Source organism: Orycteropus afer, unplaced genomic scaffold (genome assembly GCF_000298275.1).
Source record: "Orycteropus afer afer isolate SDZICR_OR568_19922 unplaced genomic scaffold, OryAfe1.0 scaffold00267, whole genome shotgun sequence".
Classification (NCBI taxonomy): Eukaryota; Metazoa; Chordata; class Mammalia; order Tubulidentata; family Orycteropodidae; genus Orycteropus; species Orycteropus afer.
The window spans coordinates 1525076-1541701 of record NW_006921854.1 but is presented as its reverse complement, the minus strand read 5'-3'; the positions used below and the strand labels follow the sequence as shown (position 1 = coordinate 1541701).

The 16626-nt window shown below is 41.6% G+C and overlaps 1 protein-coding gene across 1 annotated transcript in view; it reads left to right on the top strand.

Annotated features, from left to right (window-relative positions):
* The window catches only part of RNF20 (ring finger protein 20), a 29330-nt gene that overhangs the window by 6406 nt on the left and 6298 nt on the right, over positions 1-16626 (top strand). The window contains exons 2-12 of the mRNA XM_007950313.2: positions 2222-2389; positions 2502-2649; positions 2801-2983; positions 7599-7717; positions 9733-9879; positions 9956-10033; positions 10236-10355; positions 11386-11565; positions 12514-12649; positions 12959-13080; positions 13512-13888. Coding sequence (XP_007948504.1) covers positions 2222-2389; positions 2502-2649; positions 2801-2983; positions 7599-7717; positions 9733-9879; positions 9956-10033; positions 10236-10355; positions 11386-11565; positions 12514-12649; positions 12959-13080; positions 13512-13888 — 1778 coding nt within the window. The remainder of the gene's footprint in view (positions 1-2221; positions 2390-2501; positions 2650-2800; positions 2984-7598; positions 7718-9732; positions 9880-9955; positions 10034-10235; positions 10356-11385; positions 11566-12513; positions 12650-12958; positions 13081-13511; positions 13889-16626) is intronic.

Here is a 16626-nt window from a genome sequence, read left to right as displayed (position 1 = left end):
ACCCAAATCCTAAAAAAAAAAAACACAATTAAAATTTTGATCTATGGAAAAAAAAAAAAAAAAAAGATACATGGGTACTACTGGGAAACTATTGATTATCTTAGTAATCTAGAATGTTTTAACCAGAATGGAAGAGAGAAAAGTAAAACAAGAAATTGGTACCCTACTATATAATTCTCACTTAAAAGTGTTCATGAATTCCTAGATAAAGTAAGCATATAAGTCTTTGCATTTGCAGCTTCCTAGGCCTGTGGTACCTCCTCCACTTGTCCTGGGTCATTCAGACTCTTTTAGATCTCAACTGAAAGTTGATCCTCCAGAAGGCTTCCTAGCCCTTCCCCATCCTCCACCCCCTAACTTGACATGTCATGGCATTTATTGTATTTCAGTGGTACTTACTTTTGTAAACATATGCTTTTCTCCCCATTGGACTATGGCCTCAGAGGGCAGACACTGCAGTTATCTTGTTAACTCTTGTGTTTAGCACAGTGCCTGCCATACAATTAGAGGTCTTCAAACAGTTGTTCAATTAATGAAGAAATAAGAGTGAAGAAGAACACCTGAAGAAATGGGGTGGGGGGGGACCCGGTATAGTGGTATTCACATGAGTCAAGGGAAGAAAGCATTTCAAGAGGAATGGAGTGGTCGGCAATGGCAGCTCCTGTTCAGAGATCAAACAGAAGGACTGGAAATCACTAGGGCATGTAAAATGTAAAGATGGGCAGCAGTGACTCAGGATTATTCAGTAGAAATGGTAGCTGAAACAACACTACAGTGGCTTAAAGGGCAAGGGTAAAAATGAATAGAGCAGGTATGGATGACACGTTTGAGGTCTTGGGAGAAGAAGTTGAACAGTGGCCAGAGGGAGACATAGAGTTACAGGAAATTTTTTAGTTTGTTTTTTGGATTTTTTTTTTTTTCTTCAGGTTTTAAAGCCAGAGATTTAAATATTGCTGAGAAGGAGAGGTTAAAGGTAGTGAGTGGGGTGTGGAATTACTGATGGAGGCAAGTTTTTGCAGAAACAAATGAAAGGGAGATGCTGAGCACAAGTTGAGGTTTTAGGAATGTGTGGGTAGGTCAATCAGTTGTCCCAGTAGACAAGAAGCTAGGAATTAGGAGAACTTTCTCTCTGATGGATTCTATTTTCTCTTTAAAATGGACAGTAGAGTCATTGACTTAGTGTGATGGAAATGAGGCAGAGCTTGGCAGAGTTTGGTATTGCCTCTGGGGATTGGGGCATCAATGACTTGGTCAAGTATCATTTTGAACAAATGATAAGGTCTATTCAAGTTAGGAGGTCATTCTGTAAAGTCACCATTGTTCCTGGTTGGATGACCTTATCTGGAAGCTCTTGGCATCCTGAGTGTAGGAGTATAATAGTCAGATACTTGGATCAATTCACACTGTGATTTGTTCACAAAGGTGGACTACAAGGACTAAGATCAAAGAAGTGAGGATGCTGGGAGGCATGTGTTTGAAGGAATGTACTATGAGGGCCAGTCAAGATATGAAAGGAAGTGACAGAGGGAACTGGAAAGGAGAAAGAAAATTCAAAATTCTGGAGGTCTAGATGAGGTCATATATTGAGAAGAAAGGTACCTGGAAAGATAAGGTTTTGTTTAAGGAATGAGATACTTCAATTTAAGATTTCAGAGGTGATGCCATTCCAGATAATACACAAATCCAGGATGTGGCTTTTGAAATGCATTACTGAAGTGCAGAAGAGGAGATGATCATTGACATTAAGGAATCCAGGATATTGACAAGCTAGATGCTAGAGGATTAGATGATTTGTGCACATGAATATTTAAGTTATTGGAGACGATGGAGGGATGGCGTCAAGAAGGAGCTAGATACCGAAGTTTGATGAGTAGACAGTGCTTAGGAGAGACACTGGTGACTGGAGAAGAGGATGATCTAGCTGCATGGCAGAGCCTCAAAGTAGCAGTCTTCTGTGGCTGTACATGTGAATAGGAAGCCAAGTGGGGAAGGCTGAAGTTCTAGTGTATTCGTACGTGTCCTTCTTTCCTCATGTTATCACAGACCCTTGCCTTTATCTCTTCTGTACCTATTTCATGTCTAATTTTATTGTGAGATTTAAAAAAAAACAAAACTTGATTTGCAGGAAATAGCTAATGGAGTACTGTGATCTTACTGAGTTGTCACAGTGGATTTGTCTAATTTCTTTGTGGAGACTAATAAGGTTGATTTCCTGGGGCAGGAGGAGTTAGACATTCGAACACTTCAAACCAAAAATCGTAAGCTGGCAGAAATGCTGGACCAGCGGCAGGCCATTGAAGATGAGCTCCGTGAGCACATTGAGAAGCTGGAACGGCGACAGGCCACTGATGATGCCTCGCTGTTGATTGTCAACCGGTACTGGAGTCAGGTAGCTAACTGCTCAGAGTTTTATTTGAGCGTTTTCGTTCTCTCTTAGTACTCTCTTCATTTCCAAAGTTGTGTCCTTCTGTTTTTTAATAATTGTACATACGCCTCTCCAGTTTGATGAAAACATCCGCATCATCCTTAAACGTTACGATCTGGAGCAGGGCCTAGGAGACCTACTCACCGAAAGAAAAGCCCTTGTTGTGCCTGAACCAGAACCCGACTCTGATAGCAACCAGGAACGGAAGGATGACAGAGAGAGGGGTGAGTGTGCGTGAAGGTTCTCCTGCTGCCTGTCATTTAGGTTTTTGAAGTGAGCTTTGCTTTGACGCTGTCCATTTGAGGGGGAGAAATGGGTTTTGATATTTCCAGTTTCATAATGTGACTGCCTTCTTTTTTCCTCTTGTCTCCTCAGGGGAAGGGCAAGAGCCAGCTTTCTCTTTCCTTGCTACTTTGGCCAGCAGTTCCAGTGAAGAGATGGAATTGCAGCTGCAGGAGCGTGTGGAGTCCTCCCGCCGAGCTGTGTCTCAGATCGTGACTGTCTATGATAAATTGCAAGAAAAAGTGGAGCTCTTATCCCGGAAGCTAAACAGTGGAGGTGAGGCAAGAACCAGGAGACGGGGAAAAGGGGGAGGAGTAGGACCTCGCCTCATCTCTTGCTTGCTAATTTGTGTATGCAAAGCCTATGTATTTGCTTTCAATTATATCCCTGGAGTCCTGATCTTCAACATCCACAGTAATGGCATTATTATTAGGATTTTATGAGTACTTCGCATGGTATTTTGGAGTAGTATATTTGGTGTGGTGGATAAGCCATTGGGCTGCTAACTCAGAAGTCAACGGTTCAAACCCGTCAGCCACTTTGCAGAAGAAAGATGAGGCAGTCTGCTTCTGTAAAGATGTATAGCCTTGGAAACCCTATGGGGCTCACTGTGAGTCGGACTCGATAGCAGTGGGTTGGGTTGGGTTTGGTCACATGATATTTATGCTGAGCTGCACAACAGTCTGTAAGAAGTTGAGGGAAGATTTTATCAGCCCATTTCTAGTACTCTTTGATTTCAAGCAATCAATTTTTAATGTTTCTATTTTTTGTTTTATTGTTAGCTCTGATATTTTCAAGAAGAGCTCAGGTTTTCAAGTTGTTGGATTATCTCTGCCTTTAAAACAATACAAAATAGTATATGGAAGGAAAAGTGTCCGTTTGAGAAAGTATTTGAAGTAATCAGTATTCAGTGCTGCTGCAGAAATTTGTATTTGTGCAGTATGTGTAACAGGAAAGAAAGAGTAGCTAAGTTCCAGCTCTCTTAGTCATTTGTGACATAAAATTCTGCTCAGATGCAAGTAGATACTCTGTTTTTATGTTTTCAACACATTATGGCCTATTTTACAATTTCTTAATTTCTCTCATTGTCATTAGGATGTTTAACCTTTCATTTCAAAAAGAAATAAGCTGAAGCTAATGGGGGTTGGATAATTGGTGAACATGGAGATGTTTTTTTACTCTGTGATTTTGTTGGTGAGGATAGTTGGGTTAAATTATCAATAGAATTTAAAGAAGCAGCATGCAAAAGACATGTAAATATTAAGCAGAAAAAAAATAGGTTGAGAAGGGATCTCTTTTACTTTTTCCTTAGTGTTTGTGTGTTTCTGTATTGTTAGAATAACATACTTGTTTTAAAATGTACACATTGGAAGTACATAAAAGTAGTCCATAAAAATCATTCTATCTCACTTGCCAGAGATAGCCATCATAAATAAATTGGTTTGTGTCCTCTCAGGCTTCTGTAGTGATAGGTTCCATCAGCTTGTATATGTGTCCCTAACTGAAGTCTGTGTCTTGGTGACACCTGGCTCACTCTTGTTTCTCCACTTTCTAGCACTGTACCTACAATCTAGTGAGAGCTTGCTTTATGCTGAATGAATGAGTGTGAATCCTGCCTGTCACCTGACATGAACAGAGTCATGTGTCATTTCTTTCTACTTTGCTGTCCTTGAATGGTTAGTTAGAAGCAATTGTTAAATCCTAGTTTTACAAGTAATGTGCCATGCAGAAACCATTAATGTTAAACTCTTAACGTTGGTAAATTGATTTTAAATACTGTTAAATAAATTAAAAAAGAACTAAAGGTAGTATTAAACAGTACTTTAAATTATTATTTTGATAACATGCCTTTTAAGGTAGGGTTTAAATTAAAAATTAAAAACATTCATTATAAATTACAAATAGCTAAGCTATTATTTATAACGCAAAAGGCAATGTCATTGGTAAGCTGTATGTTCTAAGAGATACAGATATATGAAGTGTGAATTATAGTATCAACTATGTATTTTTTTGGAGTTCATTTTTCTCCCATGTTTCTTTGGTTCAGGATTCAAAAGACTTGTTTAATTAGCTTGTTTATTCACTAAACATTTACTGAGCTGTTCTCATTGGTTAGGATACTGGCCTGGGTAAAATTCAGCCCCGAGATCTTAACTTGGATAGTGCATCAGAATCATGTGGGGAGTTTTTTTTGGCCCTACTGTGCATACTCTAGGAGCCCTGGTGGTACAACGGTGAAGTGCTTGGCTGCTAACCAAAAGGTGGTTCACACTCACCCAGCAGCTCTGTGGCAGGAAGACCTGCTGATCTACTTCCATAAAGTTACCAAGAAAACCTTAAAGGGCAGTTCTTCTCTGTCATATGGGTTTACAGTAAGTCAAAATTGACTGAACGGCGCAACAACAACATGGAGAGTCTGCTTGAATAGGTATGGAATGGTTCCTAGAAAAGGGCTTAGTTTAAAATTCTAGGAGTGATTCTGATGGCAGTCTTGTTTGAAGATCTCTGGTCCAGATCGTGTTCTGTTTTCTCAGAGTGATGCCAAGCAGTGTTGTGCAGGGGTACAGTTCTTCCTGATCCTGTTTCTGAAGATTGGGTAGATAATCCCAGAGTACCTGGTTTTACTTAATCATATTTGGATTTGAACAGTATTGATGACTGGGAGGAGTCAGTGGGAGGGATTCAGGTAAGGGAAGGGAACCCAGGCCATGCCCCATAAGCAGCAAGGGGGGAAAGTGGGGGAAAGGAGAAAAAAGGCCAGGGGGGCCGGGACAGAGTGAGGAGGCAGCGGAAGGGATCCAGGTAATAAGAGGTTGGAGAGGTTTCGGACAGCTAAGGGAGACTAACTTGTCTGTCGGTTTGTCCTACTGTGGTGGTATGTTGCTGTGAGGCTTGAGGCTGTGCCACTGGTGTTTCAAACCCAGCGGGGTGCACATAGTGCACAGGTTTCAGCGTGACTTGCAGACCGAGACAGACTAGGATGAAGGAAGAGGCCATCCACTTCTCCAAGAATTAGCCAGCGAAAACCTTATGAATAGCAGAGAAACACTGCCTGATACATTACTAGTAATCATAGCTACTGTCAGATGGATCTTGGCTCAAGGCAAAGAATATCAGAAAGATGTTTACTTGTGTTTTATTGACTATGCAAAGGCATTTGATTGTGTGGATCATGACAAATTATGGATAACATTGAGAAGAATGGGAATTCCCGAGCACTTGATTGTACTCATGAGGAATCTGTACCTTGACCAGGAGGCTGTCGTTCGAATGGAACAAGGGGACACTACACGGTTTAAAATCAAGAAGGGAGTGCGTCAGGGTTGTATCCTTTCTCCACACTTATTCAATCTATATGCTGAGCAAATAATCCGAGAAGCTGGACTGTATGAAGAAGAACATGGCATCAGGATTGGAGGAAGAATCATTAACAACCTGCGATACGCTGACGACACAACTTTGCTTGCTGAAAGTGAGGATGACTTGAGGTACTTACTGATGAAGATTGAAGAATATAATCTGCAGTATGGATTATGTCTCAATATAAAGAAAACAAAAATCCTCACAACTGGACCTATAAGCATCATGATAAATGGAGAAAAGATTGAAGTTGTCAAAGACTTCACATTGCTTGGTTCTACAATCGACACCAACAGAAGTAGCAGTCAGGACATTAGATGATGTATAGTGCTGGGCAAGTTGGCTACACAGGACCTTTTGCAAATGCTGAGAAGCACAGATGCCTCCTTGAGGACTAAGGTGTACCTGACACAAGCCATGATATTTTCATGTGAGAGCTGGACAATGAATAAGGAAGACTGAAGAAGAGTTGATACTTTTGAGTTGTGGTGCTTGCGAAGAATGCTGAAAGTACCATTGACTGCTAAAAGAACTAACGAATCTGTCCTGGAGGAAGTGCAGCCAGGATTTTCCTTGGAGGTGAGAATGGCCAGACTTTGTCTTACTTAACTTTGGTCATGTTATCAGAAGGGACCATTCCCTGGAGAAGGAAGTCATGCTTAGTAAGGTGGAGGGTCGACAAAAGAAGGGAAGGCTATCAATGAGATGGATTGACATGGTGGCTGCAGTGATGGGCTCAGGTATAACAAGGATCTTGGAGCTGGCATGGGATCGGGTGGTGTTTTGTTCTTCTGTGCATAGGGTCCCTATGAGTTGGAAATGACTCGACCCCACCTAACAACAACAACAACATTGATGACTGCAATTTTAAACATACTAACTCTGCATAATAAGTTCTGTAGATTTACCTACCTGCTGTATAAACAGTGTATGTTTTAATTTTTGAGCTTCAGGTTGGTCCATGGCAGGATTTTAGAATGTAAGAAGTGATTTTGTGCTCTTGTCTTTATTCTTCATGATTTTATAGATGCTTATTTGAAGAAGAAAGTTTTTGCTCCCTGCTCTCTTTTCTCTTACAGCAGAGAGATGCTTTATGTTGGTAGTTAACAGGAATTTGTGACAGCCTTATCAGATGCAGTTGTATTGGTATATAGTCTGACACTGATTAGAGATAACTCTGTCTTATCTGCAATCGTGGATGCAGTTTCTTGGGACTGTACCTTATGTGGATTAAGTTATAGAACTACCACTTCTTTTCTTGAGACATTTTGGCCTTATAGAAAGAGATGGGAGTTGGATGACATCGACTGTTTGTGTACAGAAGTGCAAAGTTGACTCATTAAGTAAGTCATCTAAGCTCTGGATGCTTCATTTTGGTCACATTAAGGTAATAACCAGCCTACTTCATGAAGTTTTGAGAAAAAGGAAGTGACATAATACGTTACAAAGTGAGATAATATGTTAATATGGAGTACACAGTTTTAAAATTTGACACTAAATACTGAACTAAACTACAGTTCTTGGTTCTCAGATAATCTGCTAGTAGAGGAAGCTGTACAAGAGTTGAACTCCTTCCTCGCCCAGGAGAATCTGCGGCTGCAGGAATTGACGGACCTTCTCCAGGAGAAGCACCACACCATGTCTCAGGAGGTACATGATCAGAAGGTGGAGATGATGGCTGCTAGTGGCCTCTGCAGGCTTTTACTGAGAATTCTGAGTGCTCCCGGGAGTCCCTCACCTGACTCTAGAGAGCTTGTGTTTGCCTTGAAGGGCACTCAGGGCAGATAACGTAGCAGCCACTTCTGGAGAACCAGAATCTGAGGGAAGGGTAGGGGAAGAGAGTAATGGGACGTCCCCCTTTACTAGACCTCTCCTGAAACACACATGGGAGGATCTCAGTCCTTAGGGGGAAGTGACGTCGTACACAGTTTTCAAAAACAAATCCCTGAACCTCAAGTAGTAAGTTACCTCAAATAAAAAAGACCATGTATGGCGTTACTGAGGAGTGAGTTGGTAGAAATTTAACAGGGAATAGGGCAATAGAAACTACTGCACAAATGATGGCCTAACAACTGTGCAAAGTAGGTTTTCAGTCCAAACTTAGGGAATAAATAGTGCCATGACCAAATCTTGCCAAGATCTGGAGATTCATTCGTTCATTCATTCGTTCATTCACAGCGATCAAGATCGAGTGATAGTGGGACTCGATTCTTCTGACTCTCCTGACAGTCATTGTGGCTTAGTTTAAGGCTCTGCTTCTCAAATGTGACCTAACGTAGTTTGGCCACCCAACTCTCACGTTGATTAGTAGGTTAGTAGTTACCATTTCCTTAGTGCCTAGCACTTTGACCCTTTATGGATATTACTGCTAATGGTCAAACCACTGCCATTTTATTGCTAAGGAAGAAAAATTTGAAGAGATTGAGATCTAAAGGCATAAAGCCAGAAGATGGTTGAGCTATGATTTGAATGCAGTTCTTCTTTAGCTTCAGAGGCCACATTCTTCACTGGAAACATGCTTCCTAAACTCCAGTGCCGACGTCCATTCTGTGGGGTTACATGAAGGCCACCTGAGGAGCTTATTGATGAATGTGGATCCTCATCAACCTTCAAAGGGGTTAGAATATGGTGGCACTTATGAGCAAATTGGGGTGTTGTGAGAAAGTACTATAATCTTCTGTCATGTTTTAAGACATAAAATGTTTTGCTCAATGTGGCTGATGTCCAGCATGACTGCTGTGGCTGACTGTTGGTGCTTCCTGTCAGCTGGGAGCTCGGCCCAGTTGTCCAGTAGGATGCCTGCACGTGGCCTCTCCAGTGTGGTGTTCTCATGGTAGCTGGGCTTCTAGCATGGTGACTGGTTTCTCCTAGAGAAGGAGCATCCCAGGAGCACCAGGCAGAGCCTGCCTGGCCTTTCGGATACAGCCTCAGAGGTTAGGTAGTGCCATTTCCACTGGGTCACTAACGTTGACCCACGTTCAGGAGGTGGCCTCTTCTACATTGAGACTATGTTTGAAAACTAACACGGAGGGTATATAGAGATTAATGTGAACACGTAACAGTTTTATAAAGTGCAAAGTTGCTTTAGTTGGTGTATAGTTCATAAATAAAAAGAGAACAGAGGTTTTAAGATACCTTTGTAGTATCTGATCCTGCATTGCCCTAGAATCAGCTTAACAAAAGAATGAAAGTTTTCCGTTTGTTCTGTAGGGAAAGTCATTTGTGGGAACGTGAGGAGTGTAAGCTGGGGTAAAGACAGCTATCTGTTATAAATGTACATTTGAATTTTTATCTTCTAAAATACTTGGTAAAATGAAGAGATTATCTTCTGTTTCTTAAGAAACGCACATATTCTGGTGTTTGTGATCTACCCAAGGAAATGTGCTCTGCAGCGAGAGAACACTTACTGAACCTTAATTAGTCTTCGTGGGAGAGCTGCCGTAGACTTCTGCAGTTTTCATGATTGTAGCTGACCCAGAACTTGTAAAAGGATCAGTGATTTCATTTTTGTGGAGGGGAAGCATCTTCTGTTCACATCTTTTCTGTAATGATGCATCAGCCCAGGTTAATTTTGTGGGATTTGGGACTTATGCTAGTGATGCAAAACATTCCTATTCTAACTGTTTTTTCGCTATGATTTTTGAATGTTTGTCTTTGGGATGTAGTTCTCCAAGCTGCAGAGTAAAGTGGAGATGGCTGAGTCCCGAGTGTCTGTCCTGGAGTCCATGATTGATGACTTACAGTGGGATATTGACAAAATTCGAAAGAGGGAACAGCGACTCAACCGCCACTTAGCGGAAGTCCTAGAACGGGCAAGTGCGGTTTTATTCATACATTAGAGGCTAGAGTCAAAGCCATCTCACTAAAGAATCTCGTTTTTCTTTGTAGGTAAACTCAAAAGGTTATAAAGTGTATGGAGCTGGGAGCAGTCTCTATGGTGGTACCATCACTATCAATGCTCGGAAGGTAAAGTCAGTGATTCACTCAGGAAATGTTTTCTGAGCTGATGGCTGGCATTGGGCACGGTGCTTAGGGCTGTGTTCTCAAGTGGCCAAGTGGGATTTTGCTGGAAGAGTGATCAATGAGGATTGGAAGCTTAGAAATGGGAATGATTCAAGATGAGTTATCGTTCTTTATTCTCATTTCACTATTTCCTGCTCCTCTCCAGTTTGAGGAAATGAATGCTGAGCTTGAGGAGAACAAAGAGTTGGCTCAGAACCGTCACTGTGAGCTGGAAAAACTTCGGCAGGACTTTGAGGAGGTCACTACGCAAAATGAAAAGCTGAAGGTAGGAGAAGCACTTCTGCGGGCAGTAATGGGGTAGCTGACCAACCCACATGCGTACTGTGAACCTTCGTCATTTATGGGGGAAAAGAAAATATAAGCGTTGTTTATGTAACTTTTTATTTACAGCATATTTACTTATTTGTACCCTGACTTGTTCCAAAAAGGTTTTAAAGCAACCTACAAAGATATGTATAACAAATGAAGACACTCTAAATTAGGAGTTGTTGAGAGAAATGAGCAGTAGGGTTAACTATGTTGAGGATCGAAAGTGGATTGAAAGAATGGGTCTTGCCTGTGAGATGTACACAAGGAGCTTGTATGTCCATCCTGTGGGAGGGCAGGCCACTCACAGTTCAGTAATTGCAGGTTTCTAATGGCCAGAACAGAAAAAAACATGACTGGTGATGCTGTTGGTTTTCAAACATGCCAACAGAATTTTCTCTCCTTAAGTTTTTGGGGGAACAAAGGGGATTCTGGGCTTCTCCCCTGCTCTGTTTCAAACATAGCCATCTGTGTTTTGTAATTTGATTATGTTCACTGGTAAATATATAAATAAAAGTTGTTTTAATTGATAAAACAAGCCTCAGTTAAATCAATTAAAGCAAGCTGTTTCTAAGGAGAAGCGTAACAGTTTCTGACAGAATGTCAAAAATATTTTTCTTTGTGACTGGTAAGAAAGAGAACAAGTTAGAGACCAGAGTCTTCCGCCATGTTCTGAAAATAAGGATCCGGAAAAATTCCATAGCACTCATCTAGTGTCCATGGGTCTAGGTTGATAACATAATTCAAAAGCACGTACCAGTTAAAATAATTCTTAGGGAAAGGACACAGTGTGTCCAGGTATTACCTTTTGCATGGTCTGATCTTCATCTGTGGTGGATAAGAGGAGTGGGTAGATGATACCTCATGTGGTCCTCCGTAAAGATTGCTTCAGTTGTGCAGGACATCAGTGACTTCGGGATTTTATTGTGTGTCTAGCACCTGGGGCACTGGTACTGATTTCTGCGCTTGCTTTTCTTGGGCTTCCTGAGGTGGAATTGCGAAGTGCAGTGGAGGAGGTGGTTAAGGAGACCCCAGAGTACCGCTGCATGCAGTCCCAGTTCTCCGTCTTGTATAATGAGAGCCTGCAGTTGAAAGCACACTTGGATGAGGCCCGGACCCTGCTTCACGGCACTAGGGGTACCCACCAGCGCCAGGTGGAGCTCATTGAGGTAACACCCTTACTTTGTCTTCTGTCCATAAGCTTTTTTGCCTCATAAATTTTATTGTCATGCTCAATTTCGGTCTCATTCATTCAGCAGACATTTATGGAGTAGCTGTATGTCTTTACTTTGCTAGATGCTGAGGATTCAGAGTTGAGACAACAGAGTTCCTGCCCTCAAGGATCTTATAGTCTAGGTGGGGAGAAGTATCTGTTAAAATACAGTGATGTAATGGGGCACTGCAAAAGAGGCAGGGATGCAGGAGCCAGTGTACCTGACTTGGCCGTGGGGCCTCCCTGATTCCACTTGAGGATGTGAAGTCAGAGAGTAAAGGACAACTGGAAGTTTCTGGTAGGCAGAACCGGGGCCCGGCCTTGCCAGCAGTGAGAGCATGTGTATGAAAATGGGAGGGAGCAGGACACGCATTCCAGTCTGAAGGCTGAAGCCTTGTGCATATCAGGGGATGTTGGGTAGAAACTGCAACACTGTTGGCGTGTTGTGTTAGTATGTAATGGCATGTAGATAACTGTTTTTAGAGGCAGAAACTTTTATTCATATGTTCACTTCTGTATTTCCCATAGTCCTTACGGTAGTGTTCTTACAGTAGGCCTTATAGTAGATGTCTGTGAACTGAATGTAACATATCCTACTTGAAGTATATTTATGTAGTGTTTGTATGGTTTAGTTCTCCAGCTAAACTGAACACTTTCACAGTTAGAGTCCATTTTGATTTATAAAATACCCTACCAGTTCCTAAGTCAGTGTTTTGTAGCTGGCCAGCGCTCAGTAAATATTGATCGAATTAGAACATTTCGGGATAATCCCTTCTTTTCCTATCATTTTTTTTTTCTCTCTTCCCAGTCCTTATAGATCAAATTTAGAAACAGAATAATAGAATCTAATGACATTTTCACATTTTGATAAGAATTTCTGATTGGTTTCTTTTTCTGCATGTAGCGAGATGAGGTTGGTCTTCATAAGAAGTTGAGGACTGAAGTGATCCAGCTTGAAGACACCCTGGCCCAGGTCCGCAAGGAGTATGAAATGCTGAGGATAGAGTTTGAACAGACACTTGCTGCCAATGAACAAGCAGGTAGCATTATTCTCACTCCATCCTGCATTGAATCTGCTGAAAAGACACAATGTCATCACCACAATTCACTAGCATTACCTGGAGCTCAGAAGTCCTGAAGCACCTAAAATCAAATCCTGTAATTCATTTGGTTCACAGCTGGGTGTTTGCTTTTTAACTCAAGGTGATGAGTTTTGTTTTCCTCTTCTGAGGAGGAATCTTTCTGGTAGCTGCCCCTATTTCTCAGGCTCCTGCTGTGTCCTGCCCTTCTCTTCCTGTGCCTTTGCCCTTCGCCCAGTCCCTCCTAACATCACTGTTGCTGTGTTTAAGGCCCCATTAACCGCGAGATGCGCCACCTCATCAGTAGCCTCCAGAATCACAACCACCAGCTCAAGGGGGAGGTCCTGCGATACAAGCGGAAACTGAGAGAAGCCCAGTCTGACTTGAATAAGGTAATGGGGCGGGGGGAGAGTTAGCATTATAGGTGGCCCTCGGTCCCTGCAGGGGATTGGATCCAGGACCCCCTGCAGGTGCTCAAGTCCCTTACGTTAAATGGTGTCGCATTTGCATATAACCTGCACAATCCTCCCTACGCTTTTAAGTCATCTATAAGTTACTTACAATACCTAATACAATGTAAATGATATGTAAATAGCATGTCACTCTCCCTCTTAGCCTTTGAGGGGTTGCTTTGACCACTTAACTGCCGTTTTGTCTTTCTGCAATATTTTTGATCCATACTTGGTTGAATCTGTAGATATGGAACCTGCAGATATGGAGGGCTGGAGGCATTTGCTTTTAAGTTTGCAGAGCTGTCTCAGAGTGAGGAAAGCGCTGTCGCTACTGTAAGTTGTGTGCATGTTTTCTCTCTTTGTCCTCCCAGACACGTCTACGCAGTGGCAGTGCCCTCCTGCAGTCTCAGTCTAGTACTGAGGACCCTAAGGACGAGCCCGCAGAGCTAAAACAGGATCCTGAGGACTTATCCACACAGTCCTCAGCATCAAAGGCATCTCAGGAGGAAGTCAATGAAGTGAAGTCCAAACGGGATGAAGAAGAACGAGAGCGAGAGCGGAGGGAGAAAGAGAGGGAGCGAGAAAAAGAAAGAGAACGGGAGAAAGAGAAGGAGAGAGAGCGAGAGAAACAGAAGCTAAAAGAGTCAGAGAAAGAGAGAGATTCTGCCAAGGATAAAGAGAAAGGAAAACATGATGATGGTAGGAAAAAGGAAGCCGAAATTATCAAACAGCTGAAGATTGAACTCAAGTAAGAGCAGTACTCAGAGTAACTGACCCAAAGGCTGGGTTAGGACATCATGCAGGGATTTTGTTGGGTTGATGCATGACATCAGATAATTGAAGTATTTTTAATATCAAAAGAAAAACCGAACCCACTGCCTTTGAGTTGGTTTCATCCCCCACTGGGTTTCCAAACTGTCAGTCTTTATGGAAGTAGACTGCCTTATTTTCTTCCCACAGATCACCTGGTGGATTTGAACTGCCAACCTTCTGGTTTAGCAGCCAACTGCCATACCCACAGCACCACCAGAGCTCCTTATTTTTACTATAATGTACAGTTAATGTGGCCTCAACTTTGATCAAGTGTATAGCCAGAATGGCCTGCATGGCTATTGTGTGGCATGGTGCAGTGGTCATGTATCAAGAAACCCTGTGACTGTAGCCATATTTTTCATGAATCCAGCTTAAAGGAAGAGGTGTCATGATTGGAAGTAACATTCATGAGAATTACGAGAAATTAATTACTGTTATCTGCTGGATTTAGACATATTATTGGCATTAACTATAATTTGGTTGTACTAGGTGGAGTATGTTATCACTGTAATTCAGACAGTATCTGATCTCTTTGCCTGTAAGTTAGCTCATTCATGTATATGCAAGATCATTTTAAGAGATGCTCCAGGAGGTTTTTGCAGACAGGCTTTGAAGTGGTACCTTTGCTGTAACCTGCCATGTTGTCCCTTTTCCTCTGCATAACCATTAGCTTCTCTGGTAGAGATGGTTAGGCTCAATACTACCTGCTCCCTGTTTTTCATGATTGACTTTATTGATCTTTAGATTCTGGGGACCACTGTGTTTAAAACCCCTTGAGTTGTTTTGTATGTAAAAGTGTCGATGAGAGACAGGGAATGTGTGGCTAATTGCCTCCATGAGCAGCTGGCTTCTTTGCCGTGGGACCAGAAGAACTGGATGGTACCCAGCTACCATTACTGGACATTTGGTCAAGGATTCCATAGAAGAATCCTGATAAAAAAGAGGGAAATGCAGAACAGAGTTTTATATTCTCATGGACTCTGGACTCTGAAGCCACTGAGCATAGTTGAACCACTAAAACTATTGCCCTTAGATAATCTTTAAACTTTAAACCAGAAATATCCCCTGAAATCTTAAAACTTACTTGAGCATTATGCTCTTTTTTTTTTTAATTTTTATTGTTATTTGGGTGAAAGTTTACAGAGCAAATTCACTTTCCATACAGCAGCACATACACTTTGTCTTATGACATTGACTACAATTTCCCACAATGCAACAGCTCTCTTCTCACTTCCTCCCCATAGCCACCTCTTCCCTGTGTCTTTCCCTCCCATGCACTCCTGCCCCCTGAGCTGTCTCCCTGTACATACACAGCCCTTCTATTCTCCCATGATTGATCTCTCCAAGGAGTATATCTGCCTCAGGTAAATGTGCAGCTCATATGCCTGTCTTTTGTTTGTCTGGAAGCCACAGGTGTGGGTTCAATTCCAGACCTGAAGGGCAGCTAGGGGCCATAGTCTGAGTGGTTCCACTAGGCTCTATCAGACCAGCAAACCTGGTCCCTTTTTTTTTTTTTTTTAAATGATTTTGAGTTCCACATTGCTCTCTCACTCTATCCAGGATCTCCTATATAGATCTCCCTCCAAGTGGTTGACAACATCTAATTCTTGTGGTCTCGGTTGTGTAGGCTGAGGATGGCATGGTATACCCGTTGCTTGGCCTAATTGTTTCTGTGCATCTTTGGCCTTCATTCTTCTTTGCTGAGCATTATGCTCTCTTTTAAGAATCATCTATTTGGGATCAAATCCACAAGTCCAATTGGGAAGATTAGATGGTAACTTTAGGAGGCAGTGAGTTAATGTTAATGAGGAGGGTACAATTCAGAAAAGGAGCAGGAGAAAGTTGGACAACTCAAAGGAAGTAGTTAACGTCGCAAAATTGTACATGTAGAAACTGCTGAATTGGTGTATGCTTTGTTGTCCATATTCTCAACAACAAAGTAAATAAGATTTAAATGGGAGGGGAAAAAACAAAAGATGATAGCCTAGAGAATCCGATGGGGCATGTCTGCCCTGTCACACGGGGTCACCATGAATTGAAATGGACTCATCAGCACCCAATAACAACAAAATATGGATGAAATGTTTGACAGCTTTTAAAAGATGACATTTTTGTCTTCAGCTGATGGTTAATCATTCAACTATCAAATCTGGGATTAGCAATACAATTTTACGGTTTAAAATTTCTCCCTTTTTTTCTCCTTGATCTTTTTAAGGAAAATGTTTTTTTCAAGTGTGGTATCAGAATCATCTGGGTGATGATTTGTTTGAAATAGATTCCTGACCCTTATCCAAGACTTAATGTCAGTTTCTAATAGGCCCCAGAAATTTGCCTGTTTACTGCAGTGTTAATTTTATAACTGTTAGAGAACTGTCTTGTAAGGGAGAAATGATTCATTAATATAATTGTCTACACTTCTGAGTTTATCAAGAAGTTTCCTGATAATTGGCGCAAAAGAATTATCTTTTAAACGTGATATAAAGTGTAAAATGAAATGTTTTTAAATATTCTGGTTTTTTTTTTTAACTTTTTTTTTGTATTGTGATTTGGGTGAAGATTTACAGAGCAAATTCACTTTCTATACAGCAGTTCACATATACTTTGTCTCATGTCATTGACCACAGTTTACCAGAATGCAACAGCTCCCCTCCCACTTCCTCCCCATAGTTACCT